The 15,898-nt window shown below is 38.5% G+C and overlaps 1 protein-coding gene across 4 annotated transcripts in view; it reads right to left on the bottom strand.

Moving 5' to 3' along the window:
* Zbtb41 (zinc finger and BTB domain containing 41) overlaps positions 1–13,228 on the bottom strand; it is a 22,634-nt gene extending 9,406 nt beyond the window's left edge. The window contains exons 1-5 of one of the 4 annotated variants that reach the window (XM_031384207.1): positions 13,104–13,228; positions 11,156–12,390; positions 5,081–5,288; positions 4,085–4,154; positions 2,351–2,498 (exon numbers count right to left, since the gene is read on the bottom strand). In XM_031384207.1, coding sequence (XP_031240067.1) covers positions 2,351–2,498; positions 4,085–4,154; positions 5,081–5,288; positions 11,156–12,272 — 1,543 coding nt within the window. In that variant the 5' untranslated portion in view covers positions 12,273–12,390; positions 13,104–13,228. The other 3 variants (XM_031384191.1, XM_031384197.1, XM_031384214.1) reach the window with 3 other exon arrangements.
* Between the last annotated feature and the right edge of the window lie 2,670 nt (positions 13,229–15,898).

Raw genomic sequence — 15,898 nt, 5'->3', positions numbered from 1 at the left:
ACCCAAAACAAAACAAAACAAAAAAAAACCCTATAGTTTTCAAATCAAAAAGCAAAGAAGCCACTAGTTGTCCAATAACAAGCAGGCACTGGGCTGGGGAAACGGCTCAATGAATAAGAACATTTTCTGAGTAGGAATGAAGACCATACAGCAGAGCCCAGGTCAAAAGCCAGGCCTGAACAGCGCATCTGCAACACCAGTGTTACAGGGCATGCAAAGACAAGATTGGCTAGTGCTTGCCACTCACCAGCCTAGGTCCAGGCTCAGTGAAAGACACTGTCTATAGGGAATATGGTGGAGTGACAGTACAGGACATACAGCACCTTCTTCTGGCTTTTGCATGCACAAAATGAGTGGCATCTGCAAATACACATGTACACACACCACACACAACCACAAATATACAAGCATGTACACAAAGCAGTTATTCCTGGAATAAAGTATAAAACTAATTTTCTCACATGTAACACATAAACATTGTGTCTCCAACTAAAACTTCTATTAAATTTAATTGTTTCTTATAATGTCGTTTTAGATTGAACTTAGTTAAAAAAAACTTGGAAAAAGTTAAGCTAAAAAAAAAAAAACCACATACACTATACCTTCTAGCAATAAGTGCTTTTGAAATTCTAATCACAGAAATCAAATATGCCTGGAAACACAGCCAAGCCTTGAGGTTCCCTGACAACAGTATACACTTGGATCAAGGCATAATAATAGTCCAAGGACTTCCAACAGCTCTTCACTGACATATAGTACAGTTTTCTAGATCAATTCAAAACTAAACTAATTCAATTCTGAAAAATATACACTACTAATACAGCTTAAATCTACACTGTCAGCTCATTGTTGCGTCACACCATGCCTTTGTGCAAAAAGTGTTTGTTTTTTTTGTTTTGGTTTTTTTTTGGTTTTTTTGGGGTTTTTTTGTTGTTTTTTTTTTGTTTTTTTGTTTTTTTCGAGACAGGGTTTCTCTGTGTAGCCCTGGATATCCTGGAACTCACTCTGTAGACCAGGCTGGCCTCGAACTCACCTGCCTCTGCCTCACAAGTGCTGGGATTAAAGGCGTGCGCCACCACTGCCCGGCGTAAAAAGTGTTTGTTATTAAGCCTGTCCATATAAAAAGGAGTTTGGATCATGCCCCACCTCATAACCAAACACTCTAAGAACTAAAGTCTGATAACTCTTCATGCATGCTGGATAATTTATAACCACCTAGCTACAACTCCAGCTTTAAGATATGCAAAAGATATCCCCACTCTGTGGCCTCCTTGAACACACACAGCAAAAACACACATGTGTGCAAACACACATACACACACAATTAAAATAATAAAAATAAATCTTTAAAAAATTAAAAGAATGAAGAATGTTCAGGCCAGAGATAGCTCAGTAGGTAAAGGTGTTTGCCACTAAATCCCTTGACCTCAGTTCCATCCTTGGGACCTGCATGATGGAAAAAGAGACCAACTCCTACAAGTTGTCTCAATATCACCAATTAGGCATTCTCAGGGACATGCGAGACACACACACACACACACATATGTAAGTACACTTAAAAGGAATTCCCAAGCTCAACAATAAAAAATAAAAGTAAAAATAAACCCATTAAACAAAAGGCATAAAGACTTAACAGAACACCAAGGACAAATTACGAACACGTGAAAAGATGTTCTACACCATGTCTCCAGAAAAATGCAAATAAAAGCAATGATACAGCAAGCAATCATTATGGTGGCTTACATACAGAGTTCTGATAACACTAAATGTTAAGTACTATAGGAATGAAGTTCTAATCCTTGTTGATGAGAATTCAAAATGTTACAAACACTTTAGATGACAATTAGAAGACAAACTGTACACACTATAACAATCCAATAGAGGTTTTCTTTAAGTTCTAAGGTTTTTATCATCAAAATTTGCAAACAGGTAATTACAGCCATTTTACAACTAAGCACCAGAACTTGGAAGTTCATCATTTTTTAAAATGCACCATGTGGTGAGGATGCTGATGAGGGATGATGCTATGTATGCAGAGTAACCATGTGGGGATGCTGATGAGGGATGACTCTATGTATGCAGAGGCTAGTAACCATGTGAGGATGCTGATGAAGGATTATGCTATGTCTGTAGAGGCTGTCAGCTATCTGTACTTTTTCAGTTTTGTCGTGAACCTAAAACTATATTTGGACAAAAGACGCATTTTTGAGATTGTAATTACTCATTTTACACTTCTCTTTTCTTTCCACAAACTATGAAGATTTTTAAGAAGTACAGTTTAATAGTAGTTAGCTCTTCAAGAGTCAGACAATCAGTAAGTAGATGACTACTTTACAAAAATATAACTTACCTAGATGGAACTTCTCTTGATGCTTTAATCGTGCAAACCGGGATTTGAAATGTTCTTCACAATATGTACATTTAAAAGGTTTATCTTGTGAATGCAGAATCATGTGCTCTTCCAAGTGTGGTCTTCGAGTAAAAGACTTCTTACAAATCTAAATGAAAGTGTATATAAAATATAACTACCTTAATCTAAGCCTGAATTAAAATACAAAACTCATAACTAGGATAGATAAAACATTTAAGTTCAAAAGAAATATCTTCCATCAAAAAACTTACCAAAAAATAATCAATTTTCTAACTGTGCTAGGAAAGAGGGAAAATAAGAAAAACTAAGAGAATTAGAGGCTCAGGTTAAATTAACCCTAAAGACAGATGGATTTCACCTTATTCTATGTTTAACATGGCTGTAAAATACTGAGTATCCTAATTCTCGATAGCAATTTCTTTTCAAAAAAGATTTATTTTATACATGTGTTTTGCATGCATATATATGTATGTGTACCACATACATGCCTGGTGCCCATGGAGGTCAGAAAAGGACACTGGATCCCATGGAACTGGCTTATGGATGATTGTGAGATGCCATGCAGATGGTAACAAAATCTGAGCCCTTTTCAAGAGCAGCCAGTGCTCTTTAAACCGCTGAGCCACATCTCTAGCCCCTGGATATCAATTTTTTAATCCAGAAAATGAAGCCAAATTTTATTTCAGGAATTTATATCCGGAATAAAAGGATTTTTACCATTATTATTATCATGTTATTTAGTTAGAATTATAAATAAATTACAGAAAATCCCTCAATGTTTATCTTGAAGTTTTCAGAAATAAGAAATGATGGTATATAGAAATGTGATATATGTCAGGGACTTAAAAAGAATGAGGCTCTTGTAGCAACAGGTAGCAGTACCAACCAGGCACAATTTCAAGATTATTTTACTTAATACTCAAAAAATCCTACAGAGCACACATAACTATCAATATCATCATTTTCAGAGTTGAGGGCGATAAAACCTCATAAGGTGAAGATATTATGTTGTATAGAATCAAAGAAATTAACCTCAATTTCTTGAAGCCACAATCAGAACCTGGAATGATTCTGAAAGTGTGCTATATATTCAAGTTAGTCTTTAGAATAAAACGTAAATAATAAGCAATATTAAATACTAAACTACATGCAACTAAATAATTGGGCATCACCAAGTTGGCAGCCATATGAGTAAGTCACTGTGAGAGCACCTCCAAACCAAACAAGATCATCCAGTAATTTATAACAACTGAGTTCCTTTAACTGACACCACACAGAACCAAAGAAATACCCAGCAAAGTCTTGACCCCACTTTGAATTCCAAACCCACAAAAAGGTGAAAAACAGGAAAATAGCAGTTTAAGGATCCTTAAGCTTCAACATGGTTTATTATACAGCAACAGACAACCAGGAATGAAGAGTTAACTTTAATACTTTATATTTTGTCACAGTAATGTTAGAGATTGTCATACACAACTACAAATACAAAGCATAGTAATTTTGCTAATTGCATGCCAAGGCAGATCAGGGAAAAACTACCAACCAAAGCAGAATCTTCACTTCTGAAGTCTAAGAAAACTAACACATTACAAGCTAAATTTAAAAGAGAAAAAAATCAATTAACTCTAATTAATATATTCTAAAAGTGAGAGAAGTTCCATTACTTTAAAACCCAATTACTTTGTTTTTCTAATAGAAATGTCAAATTCTTACATCACATTTCCAACTTTCACTCTTAGTCTTCTTGATGGAAATAAATTCTTGTGCATTTTCAGGATGAAATCTATCAAAGAAAGAACATATTGAGAAAATATGATAAATAAGTCTATATTCCATATGAATCTGCCAACAGTGATTTCCAGATGAGACATTATCCCAGCTCACACTCAGGAAGCTGAGACCGGAGGATGGAGAACTGGTGGCTAGCCTAGACTACAAACCAAACCTCTGCTTCAAAACACAAAACACTGGGTCTGATTTGCTTACCTTTAGTTTTGTAAATAAGCTTACAGCAACCCACCTTCCTCAGCCTCCCAAGTGCTGGAACTACAACAATCAGCAACCTTACCCAGCTTAGATGCTGATTCTTCTTATAAACACAGGGACACGGAGTAAGGATACAGGCCCCATCATTTTAATAATTTCACATATTATCTAAGTTACACAGAAATTAAGAAAAGTATATTTAAATGTACTCTTAAACAAAATCTACATGTTTTCAGGTATTTTTTAGAGTTAATATTTAACACTGTATTAAATGCAGTCACAAACTTTTTCACACTAAAAGTGAATATGGAAAAAAAGTTTGTTTGCTTTTTTTTTTGGTTTTTTGAAACAGGGTTTCTCTGTGTAGCTCTGGCTGTCCTGGAACTCACTCTGTAGACCAGGCTGGCCTCGAACTCAGAAATCTGCCTGCCTCTGCCTCCCAAGTGCTGGCATTAAAGGTAAGTGCCACCACCGCCCGGCTTGGAAAAAAAAAAATTTAAAGCCATGAATTTCTGAAGGCATACTTGTCAAAACTTTTTTAAAAAAAGGATAATCACAATGCACCTTAAACTTTACATTATCAGCCATAGACTTCTTGCACTGCCAAAAGGCTTCATCAACAGTGAGAAAAAATATGAACAAACTGCCATTTGCTCTTGTTTTGTCTTTGTTACTGTGTTCCCACGAGGCACAAGGAGATGAGTCCCACAGCAGGATACTTGCCTCTTGACGTGTTTGGCTAGTGTCTTCTTGCTTGCGTGCAGCTTATTACAGTAAGGGCACTTGTGCTCCTTCTTATGAAACTCTACCTCGTTACTGTGCTTCTTTCTGTGAACAGTTAAGTTAGACTTTGTCGAATAACGCTGGTGACAAATATCACACTCAAAAGGCTTCTCACCTGTGTGCACACGGGTGTGGCTCTCATATTTCCCTACAATGGAGAAGAAAATTGAATTCAACGAATCTGCTGTGCTTTGACTGAGACATCACAGTGCAATGAAAAGGCACTGTTTAATAAACTTAGTATATATATCCAAATTTATATAGGGAACTGAAAAGCAAATTACTTACCTAAATTTCTAACTCAATGAACCCCAAAGACTCAGCGCTTAGTGCTTAAAGTATACATTTCCCCAAATGCTTCAGTTGTTTTAAAAAAAAACAAAAAGGACTAATTCAGGTATTTTTTGAATCTTAATGGCTGAAATTTTTCTGAAAAAAAGTGTTGACAAATTCTAAATTTTCAATGTATTTTCAAATGTAAAATTAACTTTTACCAATTATCTACTCTTCATTTCATGTTGACTATATCCACAATTACTCTTTCTACGAAGATCCATAAACTCAGTGTTCAGAATTGATAGATCTTATTCAAATATCATAAAGAAGAAAAACAATGTTTACTTATTTTATTTTCCCAAAAGGTATTCTAGAAAGAATGTTAACAAACCCAAAATAATTAATAGTATGACCTATTTATATAAGAACTCCTTAAGAAACAAAAGTAAAGTATGACTGTACTTTATTTTTACTTATTACTGAAATGCTAAATCCAACACATACAGGTAAAATCTGAGCAAGTAAGAAAAGATGAATGGCATAAGCAGAGTCCCACAATGGAATGTATGCCTAAGATCTTCATCCACTCAGACCCTAGCATACAGACATTTCTAATAGAAATGACCAAGAAACTGTAACACAGACTGCTCAACAAGAAAGGGACAGCAAAAGAGAAACAAATAGATCCTCTTAACTTATTTACATTCTTATTTAGAATAAAATTCTTTCCATCACTAGAGGCAAAAGCATTTCAGGTAACCATCTTGGAAAGCAGAATGTATGACCTGGAATAAATAACTTCTCTGCTTCAAATCTTCCTTATCCAAACAATATATATGTATGAAATTTTCTGCAGAATGATCTTTATCCTCTTGTACACACATGTACAAAAAGCACAGTTAGAAATTGGCCACCTCCTCAGTTACTTATGTCCTAGATAAGCTAAAAATTTAGCCTCTCAGTACCGGAGTTAGTAGCACTTTATGGAACTGTACCTAATAAATGAACTAATATATATGATATTTAAAATATTCTAATACCTAGAATATATGCCAGCCATTATTATTAGTCTCTTTAGTACATGATTAGAAAATAATTTATCAACTTCCAAATGCATAAATCTGTATTTTTTGGTCCCAAATATAACACAAAGAGTAACCTAGAAATATGAAGTATAAGAAAAAATATGTAGCAGATGTTTACTTTCTATAAACATTATTACAGCTGTAAAGATACTAGTAATTAGCATCATTTTTATTACATTAAAATGAAAACTTTTTCAATTTTGAAATAAAAATTGAGATGTTTGAATATTAAAACCATTAAATAGGAACAGTTAAACTTAAATTTTTAATTGACTAAGAATTGATTATTCACCTTCTTAGCCATTAAAAAGATTAATAGAAAAAAATTTAAACTTAAATAGCTCAAAATAGGCAAATATAACACAGCGTGTATGTGTGTGTGTGTGTGTGTGTGTGTGTGTGTGTGTGTGTGTACGTGAGGGTGCTTGCCCATGTATATAACATGTCAAGACCTGAGTGAATCACTGTCTTCTTCAAGGCTCTCTGCTTTGTTGTCTTGAAACGGGGTTCTAAATGAACAATAAATTTTTCCGTTAATTAATCTGCTGGCCAGCCAGTTTTTGAACTCCAGCTGTCTCTATGTCTCAGTTCTGAACTTATAGGCACACACAGCAATCTCCAACTTCTTCCTATGTGGGACTCAGTCTAAGACCTCTGCTCTTCAACACAGCAATCCCCAACTTCTTCCTATGTGGGACTCAGCCTGAGACCTCTGCTCTTCAACACAGCAATCCCCAACTTCTTCCTATGTGGGACTCAGTCTAAGACCTCTGCTCTTCAACACAGCAACCCCCAACTTCTTCCTATGTGGGACTCAACCTAAGACCTCTGCTCTTCAACACAGCAACCCCCAACTTCTTCCTATGTGGGACTCAGCCTGAGACCTCTGCTCTTCAACACAGCAATCCCCAACTTCTTCCTATGTGGACTCAGTCTGAGACCTCTGAACTTATAGTACACACAGCAATCCCCAACCTCTCCTGACTCAATCTGCTCTGCATATTTGCAGTCTTTTCCCCATCTCCCAAACCTAATGATTTAAAAAAAAAAAAAAGAAATGTAGTAAATTGTGATTTTTTTCTAATTTGCAAGTTTTTTATAATAAAATTTAAATAATTTATAAAAGAAGAAAAAATAAAATAAATGTAATGATGTCAAGAGACTGAGAAAAATTCTTATAACATTAAGAATCATAGAAATGAAAAACACAAGTTACTAACTCGAGGTTTACACACACCCATACTGCAGAGCCTATTTTATCCATATATTTAAAATTCTCAGCAAGAACAACAGACACGCCTGAGGGAAAGCGTGCCTCAGAAGATCCAAGTGGGTCTCCAGAGATTTACAACAAAACAAAAAGAAAAACAAAAAAAAGCAAAATGTAAGCCCCCAATAAATGTCATGTTTAAAGCAACTGGCAGTATGAAAAGGACACCCCTCAACAGAAACAACTGATATTCACAATCTATATTCATTTCTTCACTCATGTGTGCTAGACGCTACAATAACAATATATAAAATCAGCATGTTCCCTTCAAACTTATCAGTCCCTATTTAAAAAATAGAAAACATCTTGTAGTAAAAAACTGCACACGTAGTTTTCTGAACTAAATCTCAGTATAAAATATTTCAAAGCAGTAAATCATGATGTTTTCACATGAATAAATTTGTCTTGATGTGTTTCTAAGTTTATCCGCCATGTCTCAGCAAAAATTATTTTTCAAATTTTATATGCAGTTTTTGTGAGTTACCACTAAACTAGCCTGCAGATATTTCTAATCTGATATTGTACCTATTCATAAAGCATACCCTAAAGAGTACAGAAACAAAATATTTAGTTGTAGAGAATTACAGCAGTATTACAATTAGCTAAGAACCAAGCAGAGCCCTATGTAAATAGTCCAAATGAACTAATGTTTAATAAATAGGTAGAGAGGACACAAAACTTTTGTCTCTAAAGAAGACTGTGATTTACTCCAAAGATTTAGTTCTCTACAGGAAACAAAAAATTTAAATTATCCAAATTTTCTCTCTTACCCCATCTGTCATCTCTCTAGTTTGCTTTTTACCCAGTAGGTTTTTGGTACAAGGAGCAGCAAGGTCAAAGGACTTATATTTACATGAGAATTGGATGAGGAATGGACAGCTGGGAGCCTATGGAAAGACATAACTAGATCAGGAGTGCTACTTGCAGCACCAGAAAGAACAAAAGATCCAAGTAATGGAATCAAACCTCTGGCTTATATACTGTGCAGCTAATAGTTCCAGCAGAATCTCAGTGCTTATTTCCCTTGCTCTCACAAACATACTTTATGGCAGCCAAGTTAGAAGATGATAAAGAACCCTTATTGGGTCCACACAAGCCAATGTAAAACCAGGTAGCATCCTTTAAACTTTGTTCATTCAAGTCAGGAAGAGCTTACTGGCAAATGTGAATAACCTAAAATATGCAATTCATACAAAACTGAGGCATCTCAATTTGGTTAGACTAGCAAAATGATAATCAAAAACCTAAGATGGACAACTGTAAAATCCTGTAAAAGGAATGAGCATGGTAGAAGAAGAAAGACTGGAGAACAGCTATTAGATGGTATTGAGATTAGGCAGACAAGACATTGCAAGTGTATCTCCTACGCATTCTTTCCATTCTAGCTGTGGTCAGGTGCTCTGTCAGGACTCCACAGACACTGGGCTACCCTCACCCCACTTTCCATTACCAACGCCATTCATCTTCTGAACCCAAGCAGCATCATGCTTCTGCCTCTCTGCTTCCTTCTTGTCTCCTTGGCTTTCTCATATCCTTGTCTAATTTCCGTCTTCACACTGAAGCCAAGATAATCTGGCTGTAATTCTGTCATTCTTTTTTAAGTTCCTCATACCCAGCAGTTTCTTCAGATAAAGGTAAGCCCCTCTGGATAGCATTCAAGCCATTCCCAAGCTGGTTTTCCTTTGCTTGAGTACTCTTAGTCCCTATCATTTTTTTTTTTTACGCCTCTTATCTGAAAGAAATCCAAACCTTACTCAGATCAGCTAACATTCAGTATTTAAGAGGTTTCCCAGAACCATCCACTTAATTTGCAATAGTCATACTGTTAACAGTCTCATCTCATTTCACTAATGAGAAGGAAAACCCCACACAGGTTAAACAACTCATGTAAGACCTAGATTTTAAAACCCAGCAATGTGACACTCTAAAAGCTCAAGCTTTTCATTCAGCATGAAGATATAAACAAGTACTAGACAGACAGACAGGCAGAGATATGCTAATGGAACAACCATAAGGAGTAGTTGAACAAAGCCCCAGCGTGGGCAAACAACAGAAGGGCAAGAAGAAGTGGAATGTAAAATTCATTCTGAAAACTAAGTTGGAAATAACCCTAGACTGTAATCTGATTCTCATAATGGGGGGGGGGGGATTAATTTGGGAAAAGATACTTGCAAATGTCTTGGTTTATTAGCTTCAATCATAGGTAGTATTTTCTGAATTCATGTGCATAAAATTCAAGTTTCCTGGGGGCATTAAAAGGGCACTCATAAAGTAACTTGTTAATAAAGTGACTTGAGGAAAAGCTAGGTTTAGCCGAATTAACTATATTTCTAGTACTAGTAAGGAACTGGATTAAAACAGACTGTGTGTTAGTTTTCCAAACTTACTGGAGCTCAAAGCCCTCTCTCAACAATGTACCTCACAGGCTGACTGTTCAAGGGAACAGTCTGAGACTCCCAAGCTAGACCTATATGCCTGTAGTGAACTGCCCCTTGCTCACTGATTTCCAAGTCAAATCAGGCTGATTAAAGTTTATACAAACCATAAGCAGGGAGTACAGAGTCTAAGATGAATAGGGAAGATAAAATGTTCCCAGGGACCTCAGCCCCCGAAAGCTGCTCTGTGTATATCCTCATACTGATAGAGCTACAGTGACATTTACTACCAGGATTGACTAGTTTCTTGTGCACAGACACTTTTCCCATTGACTAAGTTATTAAAAAGTTGCTTCATTTCTCTGTGTATAAAAAAATAAAATTATTAATAATCATTAAATTGGATTCTGAAAAGTATCCTTAGAAATACATTCAAAAGGTATTATAAAAGCAAAAAAAAATTTTTTTTCACTGTAAAGCCAGTCTATACCTACTTTGATCAGAAATGAATACAAATATCTTATAAAACAAATTTTAACCTATGCAAATAGCACACATAACCCAGTACAAGACAGTCATATATCAAACGGCGTGATTTCTTTTACAAAGTCAGATTACCTAAGGTTATTTTAATCATTTTTTGTGCAGAATGTACTTAACAATATCATAATCAATGTACATGTAACTCAAAACTACTAGCACTTCTAAAATTAAACAGGTATGTAAGTCAAAGCTATATAGAATAACTGCAAATATTCTTTCTTTCACCCAAATACAGAACCCGTACCCTGTTAAGACATAATGAAGAAACACAGAAGGGTAAATACCAGATTATGTCTGATTCACAACAGATTTAACATAACAAGGTAAAACTGTGTGGAAAATCAGAGCACATCCCCTACTTCAGAATTCTTCTTTAACGTTCCTTTCAAACTTTAGTTTTTAATGATTAGCACTAGGGTTCCCACAAAGGGTAAGTGATTATAGCTAGGGAAGGGGCTAGCCTTACCTATCCGGTCAAATGTCTTATCACATTTGGGACACTGCAGGATTTTCTTATTGCTGTTCTGTATGATTACGGGAGCTAGCCCTCCGTGGATGCTTCCTACAGAGTCCGCAGCCTCAGGCTCCTCTTCTGCATCATTATCTTTGTCACTCTGCTCAGTGTCAGAGTCTTCATCGGACGCTTCCTCCTCCAGCTCTTCGTCTTCGGCATTATATTCACTTCCTGGATCCTCAGAATCATTTCTATCTGACCTCTCCTTATCAAAACTTTCTTGATGCAAATTGTCTGACCCATCACCACTTTCCTGTTCATCATCACTGGTGTCCTCAAACTTAACAGGACACTTCCGATTCCTCTTTGACCTCCGGGTAGAAAAACTTCGCTCCAGCATTTTTAACCCATGTTTTTTCCCCAGTAACAGAGACCTGTGAGTTTTAGCTAAATGATTCTCTAAGGACTTTTTATAGCAGAAATGCCTACTACAAAATTTGCACTGATGATTATTTGATAGCCTTCCAGTTAATTCATTTAGTGTTTCTTCTGGTGATGACTTTTCAGTTAGTTCTGCCTGAAACGAAGCAACATTTTCATTATTCAGCAGCTTTACTGCATCTATGATGTCCAAAAATTTTGCAGCCTCTAAAACAAGAGGTATTTCGTATTTGTACACAAAAAACTCGGATGTGTAAAGAAACTCAAGCAAATGCTGAAAAACTGAATGCGTTACGTGATCCAGGGTGACAACATCAGTGCTTGGATTTTTGCTCAAACACGCATGAAAATAACTACTACCAACGGCAACTACTACTTTATGCGCACTAAATTCCTTTCCTTCCACTATGATCAGTAAGTCACAGAAAGACGGCTGCTTCTGCCTGTCATCGTTCAAATACTTCAGCAAATTCTTATTATACTGCAAAGAACTCAAAAGCTTTCTCTGATCTGGGGAGGGAGGAAGTTCTTGGCAACACTGAAGCGCTTCAGGGGTAGGTCTTTCTGTAGACTGAGAATAGGTCACTTGGCCACACTCTACAGCAGCATTTTCCTCTGAAGAATCTTTATGATAGCCTAGATGGATCTTCTCGTCAAGACTTGAAGTAACCTTTCTCCTTTTCTTCATTGCAATGAGGCAATTTTTGAACAAGAAACTTCATAAGTGACTTCTGAGATTTATGAAAACAAAACTAGATTGTCTTGAACAACAGCTTCTGAAGGGGCGTGCCCCACCGTTTCATGGTCTGCAAAAGAGTGAAAATCCTGTTAAGAGCTCCACAGCACAGCAATCTTAAATAACCAAAGGTGACGCCAACTAGTTTTTCCTACATTGTAACTAAATTACAAAGTCGGCATGGCATTCACTCTCAGCTAAGATTTTTTTAGGGCAGAGAATCAGGAGAGCTGGCTTTGGGAAAGACAACCAACAAAAGAATAGTGTTAAGTGCAGGCACAGCACTGTAAGGTGTTACAGGCCTGATTCACGAATAAGGTGGAAAGAACAGAACCCAGAGAGCACTATCCCGCCGAGACCGCAAACCTTGCAGACTGGCCGGCTCGGACGGCAGCCCCGGTTTGGGTGCTGGGACCGTGACAATAAGGCCAGCGCGGCCACGAAAAGCGAGTCTCCATTAGCATGCTCTCCCCGGGCGAGCGCGGCGTGGCTTCTGAGAGACAGACCTTCCGAAATCCACTAGGCAGGGCGGCCCCAGGAGGGGCGCAGAGAGTGGGGTCAGCACGGGGCGACGACTGCAAAGGAAGCGGAGCCTTCCCAAGGCCCGGGTCGCCGGGGACCGCGCTCGCCCCTGACCCTCCCCTCCCAGGCTGTCCGGGGCAAGCGCCCCACAGGCCCATTACCGGGAACCCCGGGCTCCCGCGCCGGCTCGGGGCCGCACAGCTCCGATCCCCGCGCACTCGCGCCCACCCACTTCCGGGTCCGGCCCCCCACCTCATCCACCTCGGCGGCGCTCCTTCCCCTCGCGGAGTCCCGCCGCCGCCGCTCGCCAGGCACGTCAGCCGCGCGCAGCCGCCCAGCCGCCGCGAGAGGCCGGCTAGCCCGGGCATCGGCCCAGAGCGCAAGCGCGCCTCCAGCCCTGCGCATGCTCCGTGAGCTTTCTTTGCTGCCCTGGATGCCCTACCAAGGTCCCGGGTCCGTTAACACCCGCTTTTCGTGACCCCTTAAGGGCCCGCGTTAACTGAACCAGAAGAACTTGCCTGCAGGAGGGGAAGCGAAAATAGCTGTAGATGAGGCGTTAGGGGGAATTGGCGCGACAACAACGGGTGCGTTTCCAGTTTGTCACCAAACAGCCACCTCCGGAAGCCTGCCCCAGTCCACAGTGCTGGCTTCCACCCAAGTGCTAGCTAAAAGTTGTGTGGCTTTCCGACTTGCATATAAGTAAAATGTAAGCGCACGTAAAATTGTGGGGTTTGTTTTTATTACCTTACTATGAACGGAAGGTGTGCATGTAGGCGTGAAGCTGAGAAAAGGACAACCAAACCTCTACAGGACTTAGAGCCTCAGATCCCCTGCCTAACGTGTTGCATCTCCTACAGAATGCCCAGTGGACCAATATTGCCCGTCTGGCGATGAAGGTTCTAGAGCTTGTTTGTACAAACCTAAGGGGGAAAAATGATACAAAGGTCGTGACCAAAAGAAATAAATTCTCACACCCTCCCTTTTACCTGTAACTCCATTCTCTTCATATCTCTGAATCTGAAAAGGCTACCCTCACATTAGAAAATACAGGACAAGGACATACCCAGGAGGACGAGAGGTGGGAGGACGCCTTAACTTTGTTTCCCTTGTATTGATAGACATTGCAGCGAAGGTGCTTAATAGAAAAGGCCTATTTGTAGATAGCTCTCTAGAAATGTGCTGCACCCCATCCTATCAGTTGGCCAAGAACGATATTTGCCAAATAGGCAGTTCTTCACTCCTGAGTTTTTGCCCCAGAACAATTGAGAGTGAAGACTGGATCGTCAACTCTTGCCAAAATTTCAAGCCGTTTGGGCTTTTCCTGTGGATTTTACAGTCTGAAAACCGGAAAACATGACAGCTCCTAGGAATGGTTAAAAAGAAAGTTTATTGGAGATATAAGGGACAGAACAGCCAGAAGCATCGGAAAGGGTCCAGACTGAGCTGGGCCATGGGGGCAGGAAGGAAGAGAGGAGAGAAGTTTTGGACTAAGAGGCCATGAGCGGTCCAGGAAACCCAAGAAGGGAACAGGAGCCATAGAGCAAGAGGCCAAGAGACCCTGAACTCAAATAGATATCAGAGAAGCTGGGGAAACGGAAAGGGGACTCAGAAGCTGGAGAGATTTAGTGTGGAGCCCAGGTAGGTCAGTTGCAATGAGTTTTCAATAGACACTTGAGATGTTTAGAATGGAATAGTCAGCATCGGTTTTTGTGTGTTAAATATGAAATTCAGCCATTTGCCCCTAAATGGAGGCCTAAGAACATCTGTGTCACCTAATTTCTGGACATAAATCTTATCAACCTTACTTCTTTGCCTTATTCATGTTTCCCTGTAAAATAAGCAAAAGTTAAAAAACAATGTCTTGACAATTTCCTCAGTCCCATAGCACTGAGAAGGTGGCATGTGCACAAGGGCTTGTAAGAAACCACCAAGAAGGAAGAACCCTCACACATACAAATTTCCAGTGTCTTCAAGTTGTTGTTATGTCATGGTATCAACATTCCTGCAAGGTGTTTCATGGGTTTGTTAAAAATGAAAAGTTAATTTTTCATTTATGCCATTAATTGGCCACAGGACAATTGCATTATGACAGGAATGTAACATTTTTGAGTTTAATAAATATGCTTTTTAAAAACATGGCAAATATGACATGTCTAGGAATCAGTCTTATGTTCAGTTTGTATGCAAATTCTCTCCTACTGGGCTAGAAAATGTTTCTGAGACCAGTTATTAATCATTTTTCTTCATTTTCTGCATTTTAAAATGCTTATAGGACATAAGAACTCTTATTTTTACCATAAACTACACAAAGGCCAGACATTGGTTAAATTTGACCCAAGAGCCATTGTTCTCTGACCTCTCACTTAGAAAGCAAACAACCAAATAATTGAAGACTATGCTTTTAGATGCTTTACACTGGATAACCAAATCCTCCAAATTGGATAATATATAAACAATATAATTTACTTTTTATATTTCTAGAATGTGAGTGTGGTGGTTTGAAAATGCTTGGCCCATGAAAGTAGTACTATTAAGAGGTGTGGCTTTGTTGAGGTAGGTGTGGCATTGTTGGAGGAAGTGTGTCACTGTGGGCATGGGCTTTGAGGTCCTATACTCAAGCTCTACCAAGTTTGGAAGAGAGCCTCTTCCTGGGTTCCTGCAGAAAAGAGTTCTCTCCTGGCTGCCTCCAGATTAAAATGGAGAGCTCTTTCCATCTTCTTATTTTTTTCCCTCAGTTTCTTTGTTCAGAGACTTTAAGTTCTTGTCATACAGATCTTTCACTTGCTTGGTAAGATTTACACCAAGATATTTTATATTATTTGTGGCTATTGTAAAAGGTGTTGTTTCTCTAATATCTTTCTTAGCCCATATATTGTTTGTATAGAGGTAGGCTACAGATTTTTTTGAGTTGATTTTGTGTCCAGCCACTTTGCTGAAGGACAAAGTGCTCTGGTAGAATATTTGGAGTTGCTTATGTATACTATCATTTCACCTGCAAATACTTTGACTTCTTGCTTTCCCCATGGGTCCCCCTTTAGTTGTCTTATTGCTCTGGG

The sequence above is a fragment of the Mastomys coucha genome, unplaced genomic scaffold (assembly GCF_008632895.1).
Source record: "Mastomys coucha isolate ucsf_1 unplaced genomic scaffold, UCSF_Mcou_1 pScaffold1, whole genome shotgun sequence".
NCBI lineage: Eukaryota > Metazoa > Chordata > Mammalia > Rodentia > Muridae > Mastomys > Mastomys coucha.
The sequence above is the reverse complement of the archived record's forward strand: the minus strand, read 5'-3'. Positions and strand labels throughout refer to the sequence as shown.